The sequence below is a fragment of the Macaca fascicularis genome, chromosome X, assembly GCF_037993035.2.
Source record: "Macaca fascicularis isolate 582-1 chromosome X, T2T-MFA8v1.1".
NCBI lineage: Eukaryota > Metazoa > Chordata > Mammalia > Primates > Cercopithecidae > Macaca > Macaca fascicularis.
In genome coordinates, this window is record NC_088395.1 from 86611583 (window position 1) to 86630394 (window position 18812).

At 39.0% G+C, this 18812-nt stretch overlaps 1 protein-coding gene across 1 annotated transcript; it reads left to right on the top strand.

Moving 5' to 3' along the window:
- The first annotated feature begins 592 nt into the window (after positions 1–592).
- On the top strand, positions 593–10075 carry TBX22 (T-box transcription factor 22). Its single transcript, XM_005594016.4, has 8 exons — positions 593–795; positions 1409–1589; positions 2411–2512; positions 3952–4126; positions 5073–5237; positions 5616–5680; positions 6226–6311; positions 8777–10075. Exons 1-8 carry the CDS (start codon positions 621–623, stop codon positions 9385–9387), a joined length of 1560 nt encoding a protein of 519 aa, XP_005594073.3. The 5' UTR covers positions 593–620; the 3' UTR covers positions 9388–10075.
- The last annotated feature ends 8737 nt before the right edge of the window (positions 10076–18812 follow it).

Here is an 18812-nt window from a genome sequence, read left to right on the forward strand (position 1 = left end):
ATCTATAGCTTTTTTTCCAACAAGCCCCTAAACCCCCCTCCCTGTTAGACTATGAAGTGTCACTCACTGTGTTTTTTATGCTTCCAATAGTTTCCAAAACGAACAGTGGAGGCAGTGACCGGCTGGGTATTCACTGGATGCAACAGTAACTCCCAATCCCAGCAACCTGAGCCGCCATTGGCGGCAGGTCTGCTCCCTAAAAGGCGGGCACTTGCCAATTTCTGTGCTCTGCCAGGTCCTGGAATCGGGGATTTGAGGACTAATGGTCTGCACATGTCCACTGGGAGGAAGGGAGACTAGACTTTGAAGGACATATATACTAGTTTGATCTTCCTCTCCTTTTCTTTCGTCTATTCAAACAAAAACTATATATGTATATATAAAAATTACACACACACACACACACACACATACACATACACACAAAATTGATTTATTTGAATACAGATCCAGAAATTGTTTTTCAGATTTGGGTTTTGGGTTTTGGGTTTGGTTTTTTGTTTTTCCTGCTTTCCCTCCTTCCTTTACCCTCTGTGCCCTCCGCCTGTGTCTCCCCCTCCCTCCCTAACCCAGTTCAGGTTGAAACTTTGCTGCAAAGAATCCCTTCACCCCCTCCAGGGATGGCTCTGAGCTCTCGGGCGCGTGCCTTCTCCGTGGAAGCCTTGGTGGGGAGACCCAGCAAAAGAAAATTCCAGGACCCAATACAGGAGGAGCAGCCTGAGCTGCAGGAGAAAAAGGGCGGAGAGGAAGAGGAGGAGAGAAGGAGCAGCGCTGCAGGGAAGAGCGAGCCGCTTGGTAAGTACTCCCATTGCCCTGAGCCGGTTGCCTGAGCTTACTGGTTCCGCATCTCTCCGCCTGGCTCGCGTCCCGACGCAGCCAGAGCCACATTAGGAGCCGCGGGACACCTCGACCACCTGGTGAAGGGGAAGTTTCAGCGCCTCCGAATCCTTCCCGGAATACAGCAGTTTCTTTGCGGTAAAGGGGAGGGTCCCTACATGATTGTGAAGTGAGTCTCTCCTACATCCTCCTCCTACCTTCGCGGGAAGCTCTCAGAGCCAGCGGGTGGCTGTTGTATCCCGGGATGGGAAGCAGGGCGAGTTCCCAAATCCCGAGGGCATCCAGTCTCGGTTACCAACGTCTCCAAGAGAGTGAGGATTGGCAAATCTGACGGGAAAAAAAAAAAAAAAAAGGCGGGCGGGTGGGGGGTGGTAGCGGGGCTGCACCTTTCACGGCCCCTCTTTCTCCATTAAGCGGACGCAGAGGGTGTTATGCGGAGCTTGGGGAATCTGTCGCCAAAGTTCCTAGGGAAGGTACAAGGCCTGTCTGCTCCAAGATAGGCACCAGCGAGAAGTGGGCATGTGAACTGTGACGCTGTCTTAAACCCTGAGCGCGTTTCTGTGTCCAGCAGAAAAACAACCTAAGACAGAGTCCTCAACAACTGCTTCCTCTGGCTGCGGCAGCGACAGCGGCGATGGCAACAGCTCTGAAAGTCTGGAAGAGAAAGATATTCAAATGGAGCTTCAAGGATCTGAACTGTGGAAGAGATTCCATGACATCGGGACTGAGATGATCATTACTAAAGCGGGCAGGTTCGGTTCTGCCCAAGCTGTTCACACGGGTCGCACACATTAGGCACTTAATTTACCGCTCTGGTAAGATGAGGAGTCTCCAGTTTCATGCTCTGGTACTCCTCTGTTCCTTTTCCCCAACTCCCTGACATACAGTAGAAAGCCATAGCCCCTCAATTGATAGGGCTCAGACTTACCTGGCCCCATGTAAGTGGCTCATTCTTCCTTTCCTGTACACTATGACTCCAATAACTCACTTCCCCGTCTCCTGCCTGTGTAGTATAAGACAAAAATCAGACTTTGGTCTTAGACTGTGGCCAGACCTCTCAGTTAAGGCCTCTAAGATAACCATGGACAATATTCCATGTCACAGTTCCTCGCGCCCGCCAGACCTGGCCCAGGTTATTTTGAGGTGAGCCATTCCCATAGCCACCTTTTGGCATGGGACAGCCACTTCACTGCAGCTGGTTATTTTGTGAGTCTTACAAATTTCAGCCTTCCACAAATCTGCTTCACAGGAAGTACCCTTGAAAAGGAGGTTGGGACACAGCTTTTTCTCTCATACTTTCTCTTCTATAGCTTTTTATTATGGTTGGGGAGGGACATGAACAAAGCCTTGTGATAATAATATTCTGCTCCACTTAGAAATTCCATACTTGTTCAGTCAAGTATACAACCAACCATCTTTTCTCATTTGCAAATGCTATTCCTTGCTATTTTGAAATGGGAAGGGTATTGTGAATCCCTTCACTTTTTACTGGAGTCAGCATTTGTCCAGAGCCACTCCCTCTTCCAAACATTTCTAAAAGCTCTTGGGTCAGTCCTTATTTTCTTTCTTACAGGCGGATGTTCCCCTCTGTTCGGGTCAAAGTGAAAGGGTTGGATCCAGGGAAGCAGTACTATGTGGCCATCGATGTGGTGCCAGTGGATTCCAAACGCTATAGGTAATGGGCCCCATAGGATGGTACTCCATGCCCAGGCTAGGGCCAGGGATTTGAACCTTCAGACCTGCAACCTAACAGCGCAACTTTGAAAACTCTAGCATGGGGAGTGGTGGTGAGCGATTGCTCTCCTGTGGGCTTTGGGAGTTGAATTTTCTTTTTCAAACTGGGTTTCCCAGTGAAAGAAGAGAAAGCTTCTTCCTCTCTTCTGCCCCCATCCCCTCTTGGAATGCAGTGAATTTAGGGCACTAATCAGAGCTTCAAATGTACCCCAAGCTTCTCCCTACCCACTGCTCTGGCCTTGGTTGTGTAAACTGCAGAGGGTGTGGACTCTGGTGGCCAGAAGGGAAGGGGATTGAAGGAATTGTGGGAGAAATCCCCAGGCTCCATGGGAGCCTGGGTTTTTGGGGACACACTGGGCTCTGAGCTGTGCTGCTTTGGCAGCAGGAGCCCAGAAGGATGATCAGTTTGCCACTCAAGGTCAGTCAAGCAGTTCCTGTGTCTAGGCCTGTCTTTTGGTCCATCTTTAATCTTTCCCCTGAAGCAATGTCTGGGTCTTAGAGAGTACAAGTATCATTTTCCCTTTATTTAAGTCCTCAACCTACAGCAGGCTGAAAGTGGCCCAATTGTTCTAAAGCCAAAAAGCCCTTGTGGGATACATCCGAGACACACCAGCTTGCCAACACTTTGACTCAGGGGCTTGGGGTCTAGCTCACGGTTGGAGGGGTGGGAAGGTGACAGCTGTTTACACTAGGGCTGTGAGCATTTGACACAGAGGCGGGTCCCTGGTCCTCCAAGGAGACAGCCCACCTCAAAACCAGAGCTAGCTTTGAAAGCAAGGAGAAGGCTCAGCTCAGAGGACTGCTGGGGCTGCAGTATGAAAACAGCAGAAAAAGCTGTTTGCTTCTCAAGTTGCAGCTGGCATGGGAATAGGCGCAAAACTGGGAAGTTGAGATTGGAAATAGTGTGAAAATCGGCCAGAGGCTGTGCAGGACTGTGTTCCTAAGAGTTTTCTTGATGTGAAGCCTTATTGGCAAAAGGGCTTCCACGAGGACAGGTGACAGTAGGCTAGACAGAAATACTTGTCAGCCCTCCACTTCTTCCCAGACTCTTCACACCCAAAGCTAGTGGATTTTTCCATTGTCTCTGTGAGATAAAATGGGTTAGATCAATTTCTGTGGCGGTTTCTGTGAGAAAATACAAACCAGACTTAGAAATCTCATGACATTTTACTTGCCCTGCACTTCATTGCATTTTGATGACATATGCTTATTTACAGTTTATTTTTTGCCCCTGAATGCTTGTTAGAAATTAAGTTGAATCTTCTGCTTACTTGCCCTTGAGATCACTGGGCTAATCTGGAGCAAAATCCTCAGGAACAGAACGCAACAGCTCCCAGCTTTGGCCTGCTGCACCTAGTGCCACAGCATGTGTTTTTTCAGGTATGTGTATCACAGCTCACAGTGGATGGTAGCCGGGAATACGGATCATCTGTGCATCATTCCTAGATTCTATGTTCACCCGGACTCACCCTGCTCAGGAGAGACCTGGATGCGGCAGATCATCAGCTTTGATCGCATGAAACTCACCAACAATGAGATGGATGACAAAGGCCATGTACGTGAGCAAAATCCTTTACCCTGAGTAGGGAGGTGCCAAGGCTCCTGCCCACTGGCCACCCTGGAGAGGCCAAGGAAGCTTTTTGCAGATGTACATGTTGTGTTTTTTAGGAACTGTCCAAGCCCTGCACCTGTAAGTAAAGTAGCCAACCTAGGGCTCCTGAAACGTTTGTTTGGCATCTGAGAGTGCTGGCAACTGGGGATGGCGAATATAGGGAGTTTGAGGACAGAAAGAGACCTGTTTAAGCCAGAATGCCTGGTCTGGGAGAGTAGGATGGAACCATTCAGGGAGTTCTCAGGCACCATAGCCTCCTGGGCAATCACTGTGATCTCTGATTGCCTTCCTATAGTCCACGCAGTTGGATGGGCACCCAGTGTATTGTATGGTGTGGTGGAAGGATACAAGTGGGGGAATGTCAGACTGCAGCCTGGAAACCTCCCCACCAACCAACCCTCATAGGTACTATTGATCTTGCACATTGTAACTAGGTGCATCCCTGCTTCTGCCCTCCCCAGTCTGGCACTGTGCCGGCTACAAAAGGAAAGACGGAAGCTCCCAAGATTAGGAGGTAGGGTATGCCAGAAGGTTACCCACCATGTCCAAGCCCATCAGTTACTGCCATGAAAACCTGTAGCAGGCTAGCAGATCGCAGTGCCACTTCCACACCAGATGGTCGCCAATGTTTGAAGCAGGAAAAGGCCTCAATCTGGAAATGGAATCACTGCTGACAGGTGCCGCTGAGGTGCCTTTCTCTGGAAATGTTTTTAGCTCGGAGCGCATCCCTCGGAGTGCCTCTGTTGGAGGCCAAATGGCATAACAAAATAGTTACCTAAGCCTCATCATTGCCTTTTAGTGTGCACGTGGTGGAGGTGGTCAGGAGAGAGAACTAGGGTTGGGGACTGGAAGCCAGTTTTTCTAACAGCATTGGTCATTTCTCCTCCAGATTATTCTGCAATCCATGCATAAGTACAAACCCCGAGTGCACGTGATAGAGCAAGACAGCAGTGTTGACTTGTCCCAGCTTCAGTCCTTGCCCACTGAAGGGGTTAAAACATTCTCCTTTAAAGAAACTGAGTTCACCACAGTAACGGCTTACCAAAACCAACAGGTAAAGCTGGTCATGTCTCAGGCAAATGGAAATGGCTCCAGAGGGACCTTGGGATAGAGGCTAACTGCAATCAGTTGCATTTTCCACAATTCTAAATAAAAATCATAGTTTTATTGAATTGTCATCCATGCAAGTTTGATAATGAATTGTGTAAATCTTATGTGAGAAGGCAACTCCAGAATGTAATTTATAAAAGTAATGATTTTTAAATAGGAGCTAACCATTCTAAATATGACTTGCAATATGGTTACATTTATTTAAATTGTCATATTACATGTTGCAACATCTTTTCTGGTGGTTGTAACCACTATAAGCAACGGTGACAGTGTTCTCACTGAAAGCAATGATATTATCTTTCTCTCTCTATTGAATCCATAGATTACGAAACTAAAAATAGAAAGAAATCCTTTTGCTAAAGGATTTAGAGATACTGGAAGAAACAGGTAAGCAGCATAGCAATGACATCTAATATTGATGTAGCTAGCTATTTTCACAAGTTTTTATTTTTATTTTTATTTTTTTTTTCTGAGATGGAGTCTTACTCTGCTGTCCAGGCTGGAGTGCAATGGCGCGATCTTGGCTCACTGCAACCTCCGCCTCCAGGGTTCAAGTGATTCACTTGCCTCAGCCTCCCAAGTAGCTGGGATTACAGGCGTGAGCCACCACGCCCGGCCCCCCACAAGTTTTAAGGATAAGAAAACTGGCTCAGAGACTCAAACGCTCTAAATTTTGTAATTAGTAGGTGGTAGAAAAGGAACCCAGATGTTTTGTGTCTAAAACATTACTTCCTCCCACTCCTTTGCTACTCAGTATTAAGATCTTGCTTATTTTAGAATTCTAGGTTTAACTGAATTTTATTCAGAAGTCTAGCTGTATAAAAGAGAAATATTTAAAATAGTTACATCTAAAAGACATAGCCAAATAACTCAAAATCATTATGTTCAGAAATTGCATTCTGGGGATGCTGAAAGTTGACTCTCTTTTTTAGGGGTGTATTGGATGGGCTTTTAGAGACCTACCCATGGAGGCCTTCTTTCACTCTCGATTTTAAAACGTTTGGCGCAGACACACAAAGTAAGAAAACTTGGAACATTTGTTTTATTTTTACATATTAATTAAATAACAACATCCAGAACACTTGTACCAAATACTATACAAAGGGATATGTACATGCAAGAAAATGTGTACTTACAGGTAAGTGGGTGTACCTCTGCCTGAATGATGAGGTAAGAGGCATAAAGGGAGAGAAGCTGGCATAAAGGAAGAGAATAGAAATGTGGTAATTGTGGACTTATTGAGATATGTTAGTAAGTTATCTTACACCCTGTGATTTTCAGATTTCATCTGGATTCTTCAGCCTCTCACTATCTCACGTTCTTTAGGATATGCCTGTGGTGCATTTGTAGCCTGATTTGCAGATATGTTACTATTGAAATGAATAGTTTATCTTTTATGAGGACCTTTCAGTACACGTTAAAATAACTTTCATTAAATTCATCACTTAGCTCTAATTTTCCTCTTTTTTGTCCATGGGGAAAGTAAATGTTAAAAATAATACTAAGTCTTCACAATTTAATTGCCACAAGCATTTAAAAATATTTGCAAGATATTTATTCTCAGATGGTACATTACATGACAAAGTAATAACAATTAAATAATGCAGACTTTCTGGTGGAAGAATACCTTAATTTGCTCTGATAGTTAATAATAAACAGAATAATTTTTACTTGAAAATGACATGGATTTTTTTTATCCCTTTATCTTTACTCCATCGGAGTTGCTTGACTTTGACCATTAATTCAAGGTTACAACTACCAAGCAAAATCAACATTATAGTTAGGTTGAGTTTTACATGATGCCATAATGACTAACTGAAAAGGGAAGAAGTGAAGTCTAATCATTTGGTGAAATATTTCACTGGATGATTGTCTCGATATGGTTTAGGGAATCGCATGAAAAATATATAAACACTTATTTTACAGTGTCGATTTAACCAGTAGCATCTAGGAAGCATACTTTTAAAATATCCAAGTCAAAACAAATGCGCATTAATAAAGAAAAAGTTAAAGATGATCATGAAATGTTAAAGTACACAGTTTTCTTAATTATTTAAGATATCCAAAATGCTCTCAAATTGCAAATGAGTTACTAGTTTCTTAAATAACTTTTAAATGCTTTATTATAAAATATATTTGCAATCTTGTTGATGAAGGTTTAGGATATGTCTACATACACAAAAATAGTTAAGAAAACAGCAACACTAAAAAAAGAAACAACTTGGTCAAATCCAGCCAATAACCAATTGTTTGAATTCAGACATTTACAAAAATAAGGTTTAGAGTTTCCTGGACCTTGTAATTATCCCTAGTTTTAGTAGAGCTAGGCAAACATAAAAGATCACCAAACATCATTGATATGAATACTTACATTCATCTTTATGTTTCTTAACTTGCAAAATTGTTTCCAACTCTTAAGATACAATGCAGTATGGAAATTGCCCCATTCATTGTTTTGTATTAGAAAAAAAGCTAAGGCTTTTAAATATATTGCTTTCATTTATACAAGACTATTTTCATGTACACTGATTTTTAAATCAGTGGTCAGAGGAATTTTTTAAATCATTATAACTTTGGTCAGAGGAATTTTTAAAATCAGTATACCTTTGGTCAGAAGAATTTAAAAAATCAGTGTACATGAAATCTATGCATTCTATCTATAAATTAAATCTACATAATCCAAAACAACCAATCAATTTGTTCATCTTAAGTACTTATTTTAGTATTTTTTTAAGATTACTAAAAATTATTTATTATGTAAATATTTTAATTTTTAAAATAATAAAACTAGTTTGTGTTGGTAAGATATAATTGACTCCGAGTCATAATTGGATTTCTTTGTAATTCTTTGGACAAATGTGATTCAAGTGCCTAGCACAATATTTGAGCAAATGAATGCTTAATACATGATACATAGTAGTAGTGCTAAAAGTAATAGTGGTAGTATTATAGATCAGTGGTCCCCAATCTTTTTGGTACCAGGGGCCAAGACAATTTTTCCATGAACAGTGGGAGTTGGGAGGCGATGGTTTCAGAATGAAACTGTTCCACCTCAGATCATCAGGCATTACATTATCATTAAAGAGCACTCAACCTAGATCCCTCACATGCACAGTTCACAATAGAGTGTGCGCTCCTATGAGAATCTAATGCTGCCACTGATCTGACAGGAGGCAGAGCTCAGGCAGTAAGGTAATGCTCACTGGCCTGCTGATCATCTCCTGCTGTCCAGCCAGATTCATAACAGGCCACAGACCTGTTCCAGTGGGTAGCCCAGGCATTAGGGATACCTGGTATAGATACTACATTGAACTTTGGTCAGAGGAATGAGCAGGTCCTGTCTCAAAGAAGCTAAAAGAACTGTGAACTCACAAGGAAAGTTAATCTAAGGATGAAGCAGGGATAGTGATGGGTATGATTACTAATATAGCAGGAACATCAAATGTCAAATTCATTATTCATTGACTGAATTGTCATTCACAGGTGGAAGCAGTGGCTCATCTCCAGTGACCTCTAGTGGAGGGGCCCCCTCTCCTTTGAACTTACTTTCTCCACCTTGCTTTTCACCTATGTTTCATTTACCTACAAGTTCCCTTGGAATGCCCTGTCCAGAGGCATACCTGCACAATGTCAACCTGCCTCTTTGCTGCAAGATTTGTCCAACTAATTTTTGGCAACAGCAACCTCTTGTTTTACCGGCTCCTGAAAGACTAGCAAGCAGCAACAGTTCTCAGTCTTTAGCCCCACTCATGATGGAAGTGCCTATGTTATCTTCCCTGGGGGTCACCAATTCAAAAAGTGGTTCATCTGAAGACTCCGGTGATCAGTATCTACAAGCACCTGATTCTACCAGTCAAATGTTGTATGGATTACAGGCACCTGGAAGTATTTTGCTGTCAAACTCCATCACCCAAGAAGCACTTAGTTGCTCCTTTCATCCTTCCTATGGCTTTTATAGATACAATTTCTCTATGCCGTCTAGACTGATAAATGATTCCAACCATCTTAAAGTGAATGACGACAGTCAAGTTTCTTTTAGAGAAGGCAAATGTAATCATATTCATTGGTATCCAGCAATTAACCATTACCTTTAGTAAAACAATAGCATTTCTAGAACAATTACATGAAAACAAATATTTTCTTTATTTGTAGCCAAAGAAATTTCAACAGTTATTGGTCTTGAAAAGCATCATTACAATAAGTATTTCTTTGTTATGCATTTAAAGATTTAAAGTGCCTTATCAATATTCACGAAGAGCTGTTTATAATGTCAAATGCAACGTATAGGAATCTCTGATTACAGTGGCCTTGAGCTTCAAAATGAGCTATGCAATAAATATTATTTGATGATACTCCACCACTGAAAATTGATGCTAAGCGATAGGATTTTCAATTATAGTGAAGCTAGTTCACCATGATAACTGCATTTTACACATTGACAATGACAAAAAGAAGAAGGATGTAACTCATGCAAGCAGTGAAGCAATTTCAGTTTTAACAATGAAGATTGGCTTTAGTGTCATTATCTAGTAGTTGTAGAAAAAAATTTAATTACTTGTTTGCCTTATGCCTTTATACTTTGCTGTTGAAGAAACTGCTAATCTCAATTTAAGATACAAATAAGGACACAAACTTTTAAGTATTATATTTTATTTATCTTTGTAGCCTAAAGACCATTTGATCTAGAAGGAACACAAAGATCAAATGAAAAGTAAAACACTCTAATAAATTTGCTTTTATTTTCTTTTATTTTTGGATAAATCCTAGATAAAACTTGTTCATGTATTCCTTTAACACATCTGGTATTTTACACAATATTAGAAAAACATATTATTATAGTTCTCTAAGAAGATAAAGACATTATGATTATAAGAGGGAAAATATATTTGAATCCATAAATATGAAAATATCATTATTCTGGTATGATTTAACTCCACTCTTGTATGTCAATCATAGTGAATTAAGCTAAACAAAAGTGGAATAATATTTGAGTTTATGAAGTTGAAAAGATTCCTTTCACCAGGCCCTAAATTTCTGAAAATAATTATGAGGTATAACCTATACATAGCCAGCATATCTTTAAGATGAATCAGATACTGAGTTTATGCTAGTAACTCTAGACATTTTATTAAGCCAAGCCCTTTAATATCACAATGGAATTACTTGACTTTTGACAAACTAAGCAAACTGCTAACTGATTTTTCTGATTTTTCCAACACATATAAAGAAGAGCATATCAATTATTTTGCTTAAAATGATTATTTCATCCCAAATATGCCTTATAAATGTGCCTTCCTATATATGTATTAAAACTATGTGCCATTCACTCCTGGGAGTAGGGATAGGATGCCACATGATTGCATTCAAATTAAGTATTCTAGTCAAGATGAAGTATTATTTGCGATCTAATGTAATTAGATACTGTTGCAAAAGTCTTTAAGGAATAAAATGTATACCACCCAGGTTTATTAAACCAGAAATTAAAATAAGAAAAGACATTTTATTTTTGACTACTCCCAAACAGGAAAGCTAAAGGCTGACTTTAATTAGTAAAATGGATTGTTACTTTTTAAGCAGAAACCCTTATATCAGATTATAAATGAAACATTCGGAGGTCTACATGGCAGAACCTCAGTAATTGGCAAGAAAAAGTATTTAACTGAAAAATCAAAGAAATATCTGGGTTACTTTTTAGTGACTATTTAAAAGAAGGGATTAATTTTGGAGCTTCTCCAGAATACATATACCCAATGCTGTATGTGTCAGATAATATGACTATATGTTACTCATATAAACTAGTAATATGTGATTACATTGGTAATGGTGATTAACATAAAGGGGCAAACGTTTAAATACAAGAAGGAAACATTTATGTTGTTACATTAAATAATATTCATAAATTGTCATTTTGAACTTTTAATTGAAGAAGTAAACAAGGAAAAACCTTCACAGATAATTAGACTTGGAAGAAACCTGAAGAGATTCAGTAAGCAATCCCCTGCTTCTGAGCAAGTGACTCATTTGCAGAAATCTTCTAACAGCTCTAATTCATGCACAGTAAATATTTAGTGTCTTCAACTATTTTCTGTTTAATAAATTCTTACTCCTCAATGGATGGTGCAAAACTCGAGTAACTGGGTAAATTGATGCTATGGTTATGAAATGAAAAACAAAATGATATGTAATTCTATCATTTTCACCTGCATCAACTTAACGTTAGACTTGCTTTAGAAATCTACAAAAATCCAAAGCCACTTTTGTTGGACTAAGTGTGTAATAGCCTATAAAAGTGACCAAATGATACTTAATAGACCCCAATATCTAACAATTAAAACCTCTATTTCCATCTGATTTGACCATATATATATGGGAACCACTTCTTTTTATATTCCTCCTTAATTCAGCTCACTAAATTTGTAAAATCTGATTCTTAACCTGACCTGGTTATATGACTTACCACAAATAAATATAGGGAAAGAAAGCATTTCATTAACTATAAAATTTGTACGTTGAGTCAGAAAATAAATGAATGGTACTTTACCCTTTCACAGTCCCCAGTCAAGCTCAGACCTGTAGTCAGATTCTCTGGTCAGGAAGGTATTATTTTATGGAACAATCAGTCAGCTGAAATAAGGACTTAAAGTATGAGCCTGGTTACAAAACACATATCTAAGTAGATAAATTCTCTATTCATTGTACTTTAAAGACCAATATATAGCTTTAGGTAATGTAATTTAGACATCAAACTCTAATGCCATTATTTCTTTTCACCATACAGAGGGGTTAAGCCCTCTGGAAATTACATTTTGAAGTATCATATATAACTACATAATTTTAGAGCCTCCAAACTCACATAATGTCATTGCTCCTATTCATTGTGCTTGAAAATGAGGAGTTTTATTTTCCTCAATCTATGAAGATAGATATTCATGGTATTTCACTGCTATTAAACATAGATTCTACATATACTCTGGGAATGGACATGACTTCATTCTTTTGTGAGGTTGAAGCATGTCTGTAGGATGAAAAGAGATGAACAGTTAAATCATCAAGTGATAATTCAGTGAACCATTCCATTATGGAAGACTTCCCTTTTATTCTCCTAATCATTTTTTATTATGCACCCTGGGGGGAAGCCATGGCTCACTTAAACCAGGTAATATGTATATTTAAGTATTGCTGGTATAATGCTGAACAAGAACATGACTGAAACAGATGTTTTGTATAAGTATTTAAAATATATTTTACAAAAAATAAAAAAAATATATTTTACAAAGGTCTACAAACATGCTAATGATGAAATTTAGATGCTTTAAGATAATCAAATTATGTGTATACAGTAGGGTAGTATGTGGTCATTATCTCTTTACTAAATCTCAGTAACAAATCTTTTCCTTATCTGAATATGCAGTTTGATAAATTCCATATGTCACACTGTAACATGCGTGTGTATACACACACACATACACACATAGAATCAGTGGTGTTTTACTTTTGTTTTGTTATTAAATAATTTACAGTGTGCTGCTTTTTCTCCCTCCCCTCCCCAATAAGAGATGCTACAAAGAACACCTAGTCATTACATACTTATACTATTAGTTATAGATACTTCTGGGGAAAGGCAGATTTAAGCACACTTAGAAATGTCCAACTGCATGTACTGTACTTTGTGAATTGAATTGACAGGGCGAAAGTATTATATTTTTACTCGGATTTAGAGATATGTTGCATTTGTGCTGAAAAATTTTTAATTAGCCAAAATAACCATAATATTGTGTTATAAAGCAACAGTTTACCGGTTGATTTCACTAGAATCTAACATGTTTATTGGAGCAGTTTAAAACAAACCAAATACATAGCTTAGGCAGTTGCTTTGATATAAATGCCTTGGTATACATTTAATCTTCTTAAGTTTGGCCTGCAATTAAATGATAATTTGTATTAAAACTGTGCAAATAAACATGGGTTGGTTGACAACATAAAACAGAACAAATAGATATACAGAACACTGGAAACATATTCAGTATTAAAACTATTTACATGTGTGGTGCTGGCCAAATTTTGACATGCTGTTTCAATAAAACACTGAGAGGAAAAAGACTAGTATAATTTCCTTTCAAAGTTTCAAATGTTCATGTTTACAAATTTGTACTGCACATTGATATGTATACATACATTATAGTCAGCAGATGTACAAAAATAGTTACAGGATCTTTCTACTTAGCTGAAGTGTATCTACATGTCTATTGGCTTTATCTTTTAAACTGCCTGAGAGTCACAAACTTTAAAGTTAAATAGAATAGAAAACCTTGAAACTGTAGTACTTTTTGATCAAGTTATTATATTTTAATTGTTGTTAAAGGTGGCAGAATTTTGATTTTGGATTGAACATCACATACTTATGCACATGATAAAGTATAATGTAATATCTTGGTTGTAGAGAATGGTATAAATAGTTCAAATTTTTCTAGAACTGAAAAGTAATAAAATGATGAGTATACAACGATTGAAAGTTAATGTATTTAAAGATTTTTTACTGAATACATAATTCAGTCTATCTTTCATTTTTATGGTCATTCTTTTAGAACATGTTGATGTTTTGGAACTGTAAAATTATTTCAATTTTGCCTGAAATCGCATTTTCACCATTTCCTTTGTGACATACAGATTTTGTGACCTTTCTACCAATTACACTGTGTAATCATACCGGTTTTCTTCTTTATTGATAATTGCAAATTATAGAAAAAAATTACTTAATAAAAACACCAACAAATAAATTATTTTTTGGAAGAGTCATTGGTTTCTCAGTAAGACCCAAGTTGAAGTAGAAAAGTTACTCACTGCTGTACCTACGCTAACATTGTATTTGGTTTTCTTTAAAGGGAACCCATACACAAGCCAAACAGTGTTTGTTACATTAATAGCTATGTTTTGCAAAACTCAGATTGAATCCTCTTCAAATCATGAGAAAGAACTGTTTAGCAAAAGTATAATGAGTTTGCAACCTGTCACTATGATACTTTGCTATAATTGTACATTGGTGAGGCAATGGTGAGGATGGGACATCACATTTCAAAAGGCTCTGTAGGCTCTAGCACCACATATATATGGCATTAGGGTAAACTAATCCACTGTTTGCACTCAAATGTTGTAGCAAATTCAGCAGGTCTCTGGGTGTGATTAATCAAGGCTGTTGCCCCTAGCCCTTGGGTAGGCAGGATACAGTGTCTTCCAGTGGGTAGCTGGGGTTGAATATCCCAGCTGTTGCTAACAAAGCCCTGATGCTTCACACACACACATCTATTATGCTACCTTTTAGTTTAGTTATTCATATGCATGTCTCTTCTACTAGATTATGAGTGAAGGAGGAATGGTATTTTTTATTTTTACTTATTTTTTAAAAATAATTTTAACTTTTATTTTAGATTCAGTGGAGGAACAGGTGTAGGTTTGTTATCTGGATATATTGCATGATGCTGAGGTTTGGGATATGATTGAGCCCATCACCCACGTACTGAGCATGTTATCCAATAGCTAGTTTTTCAACTCTTGCCTCTCCCTCCTCTAGTAGTCCCCAGTGTCTATTGTTGCCATTTTTATGTCCAAAAGTACCTATTGTTTAGCCCCCACTTATAAGTGAGTAAATGTGGTATTGAGTGTTCCATTTCTGTGGTAATTTACTTAGGATGATTACCTCCAGCTGCATGCATGTTGCTGCAAAGGACATGATTTCATTCTTTTTATGACTGCATAGTATTTCATGGTGTATATGTACCACATTTTTTTGGTCCAATCCAGAGTTGATGGGCACCTAGGTTACTTCTACATCTTTGCTATTGTGAAAAGCACTGCAATGAATATATAAGTCCATGTGACTTTTTGGTAGAATGACTTGTTTTCTTTTGGATATATACCCAATAATGGTATTACTGGGTCAAATGGTAATTCTGTTTTGAGTTCTATGAAAAATTTCCAACCTGATTTCCACAGTGGCTAAACTATATATATAGTTATGTACATATACATATAGTTTGCACTTCCACCAGCAGTGTCAAAATGTTCCCTTTTAGAACATCCACACCAACATCTATTTTTTTTAAATTGTGGCCATTCTTGCAGGAGTAAGCTGGTATTGCATTGTGGTTTTGATTTGCATTTCCCTGATAATTAATAATGTTCAGCATGCTTTCATATGCTTGTTGGCCATTTGTATATCATCTTTTGATAATTCTCTATTCATGTCCTTAGCCCACTTTTTGATGCTAATTTTTTTATTGCTGATTTCTTTGAGTTCCTTTTATATATTGGATATTAGTCCTTTGTTGGATGCATAGTTTAGAAAGATTTTCTTCCACTCTGTGGGTTGTCTACTCTGCTGACTATTTCTGTTGTTGTGCAGAAGCTTTTTAGTTTAGTTAAGTTCAATCTATTTATCTTTGTTTTTGTTGCATTTGCTTTTGAGTTTTGGGTCATGAAGTCTTTGCCTAAGCCAATGTCTAGAAGAGTTTTTCCAATGTTACCTTCTATAATTTTTATGGTTTAAGGTCTTAGATTTAAGTCTTTGACCAATCTTGAGTGATTTATGTATAAGGCGAGAGATGAGCATCCAGTTTCATTCTTCTACATGTGGCTTGCCAATTATCCCAGCACCATTTGCTGAATAGGGTGTCTTTTCCCTCTTTATGTTTTTGTTTGCTTTGTCAAAGATGAGTTGGTTGTAAGGATTTGACTTTAATTTTCTATTCTCTATTCTCTTCTATAGGTTTACATGCCCATTTCTATTCCAGTATCATATCATGCTCTTTTGGTAAATATAGCCTTGTAGTGTAGTTTGATGTTGGGTAATGTGATGCCTCCAGATTTGTTCTTTTTGCTTAGTCTTGATTTGGCTATGCAGGCTCTTTTTGGGTTCCATATTGTTGGGAACAGGCCTGAAATCTGGCCATAAACTGGCCCTAAAACTGGTCACAAACAAAATCTCTGTAGCACTGTGACATGTTTGTGATGGCCATGATGCCTACAGTGAAGGCTGTGGTTTTTTCGGAATGAGGGCAAGGAACACCTGGCCCACCCAGGGCGGAAAACTTCTTAAAGGCATTCCTAAACCACAGACAATAGCATGAGCAATCTGTGCCTTAAGGACATGTTCCTGCTGCGGATAACTACCCAAAGTCCATCCCTCTGTTTCGGCCCATCCCTTTGTTTCCCATAAAGAATACTTTTAGTTAATCTATAATCTATGGAAATAATGCTTATCATGGGCTTGCTGTCAATAAATATGTGGGTCAAACTGTGTTCGGGGTTCTCAGCTCTGAAGGCTGTGAGTCACCTGATTTCTCACTCCACACTCTATATTTCTGTGTGTGTGTCTTTAATTCCTCTAGCACTACTAGATTAGGGTCTCCACGAACAAGCTGGTCTCAGCAAGTAGTGCCTATATGTGGGGCTCGAACCTGGGTCGAAGGGTCACCAGAGCAATGATTGGGGAATGTGAAACTAAGCCGGAGGACACCGGAGTATGCTTAAGCAATCCCCATGGTGAGTAAGAAGGGGAGCTCGGAAGCATCAGGGTAATAATGGGACAAGTGTGGACTCTGGTTTGTTCCACCTTGGAACCTTTACACACTAAGGATGGGGAGGAAGGAAAGCATAATAAAGTAACAGAAGAAGTGACAGAGCAGGGTTTTTTGCCAGCTAAAGCCAAAGCGGCAAAGGAGGAAGAGGTTCATCCCTATCCTTCTGCATCCCCTCATTATTTTGAAGAAAAGGAGTGGCCTGACCCTCTAGATCTTTATTTTCCAGAGGACATTGGGTGAAAAGTAGTGGCCCCAGTGACTGTTCGAGCAGTGCCTCGAGTGACAGCTCAGTTCTATTCAGGCAGGAATTCAGCAAGCTAGATGAGAGGGTGATATAGAGGCTTGGCAGTTACCTGTTGGAATACACCCCCCAGATCAACAGGGAAATACTATACCTGTATTTCAGCCTGTTCCTCTTAAATTACTCAAAAAATTTAAGCAAGCTATTTATCAATATGGACCAGGTTCTCCTTTTGTAATGGAACTGTTAAAGAATGTTGCTGTCTCCAGCCAGATGTTGCCAGTGGTGATGGTAAGATTACTTCTAGGTAGATCTAGTTTAAATTTAAAAGGAGTCCAAGTACAAACAGGAGTCATTGATACAGATTATAATGGGGAAATTCAAATTGTCATATCGACTTCTGTTTCCTGGAAAGCAGAGCCAGGAGAGTGTATAGCACAGCTCCTGATTGTGCCATATGTGAAAATGGGGAAAAGTGAAATTAAATGAGCAGGAGGATTTGGAAGCACAAATAAACAAAGCAAAGCAGTTTATTGGGTGAATCAAATTACTGATCAATGTCCTACCTGTGAAATAACTATTCAGGGAAAGAAATATAAAGGTTTGGTAGAAACAGGGAATCAAATGGTTGATTGCTTAGTTGCTACTACAATATCTAATGCTAGACACTTTCACAATTTAACCCATGTTAATGCTTCTGGTCTCAAATGCAGATACAGCATTACTTGGAAAGAAGCTAAAGCTATTATTCAGTGATGTCCAACTTGCCAAATGGTGCATTCTTCATCTTTTACAGGTGGAGTTAATCCTCGAGGATCAGAAACTAATTCTCTTTGGCAAATGGATGTCACACATGTTCCCTCATTTGGGAGACTAGTTTAGGTACATGTATGTGTAGACACCTTTTCTCAGTTTGTCTGGGCTACATGCCAATCTGGAGAGTCTTCTGCCTGTGTTAAATGTCACCTTTTGCAGTGTTTTGTGGTGATGGGCATTCCAGCTTGCATTAAAACAGATAATGCCCCAGGCTCTAGCTACATTTTTCTCTATATGGAATATTAAACACAATACTGGTATCCCGTATAATTCTCAGGGACAAGCCATAAAGGAAAGAATGAATCTCTCCCATAGCATTATTGACTTTAAATTTTTTGAGCCTGCCTAAAGGCCAGATGCTATCAGCAACTGAACAGCATCTACAAAATCAAGCTACAAAGACAGAAACAGAACAGGTAGTTTGGTGGAGAGATGCAATAACAAAAAGTTGGAAAATAGGTAAAATAATATCTTGGAGTAGAGGTTATGCTTGTGTTTCTCCAGGACCGAATCAACAGCCAATTTGGGTGCCATCGAGACATTTAAAGCCTTATCATAAGCCAGATGCTGAAGAACAGATTCTGGGAGGAACCCGAGGACCCCCAGTTGCAGCCATGTCAAGACTGATGCTGAAGAGGACCCCAACTGTCACAAGCAACACCCATTGAACACAGCCACCTACCTGGGGACAGATCAAGAAGCTGTCACAGATGGTGGAAGAAAACCTGAGGAAAGTGGGACAACCAGTCACAATGAGTAATTTAATGATAGCTATAATAGCGATGATCACCATTGCCATGAGTATTCCCTCAACAAGGGCTGACACTGAGAACAATTGGACTTATTGGGCATATTTATCAATCTTGGCTGGCAATAATGCCTGGAT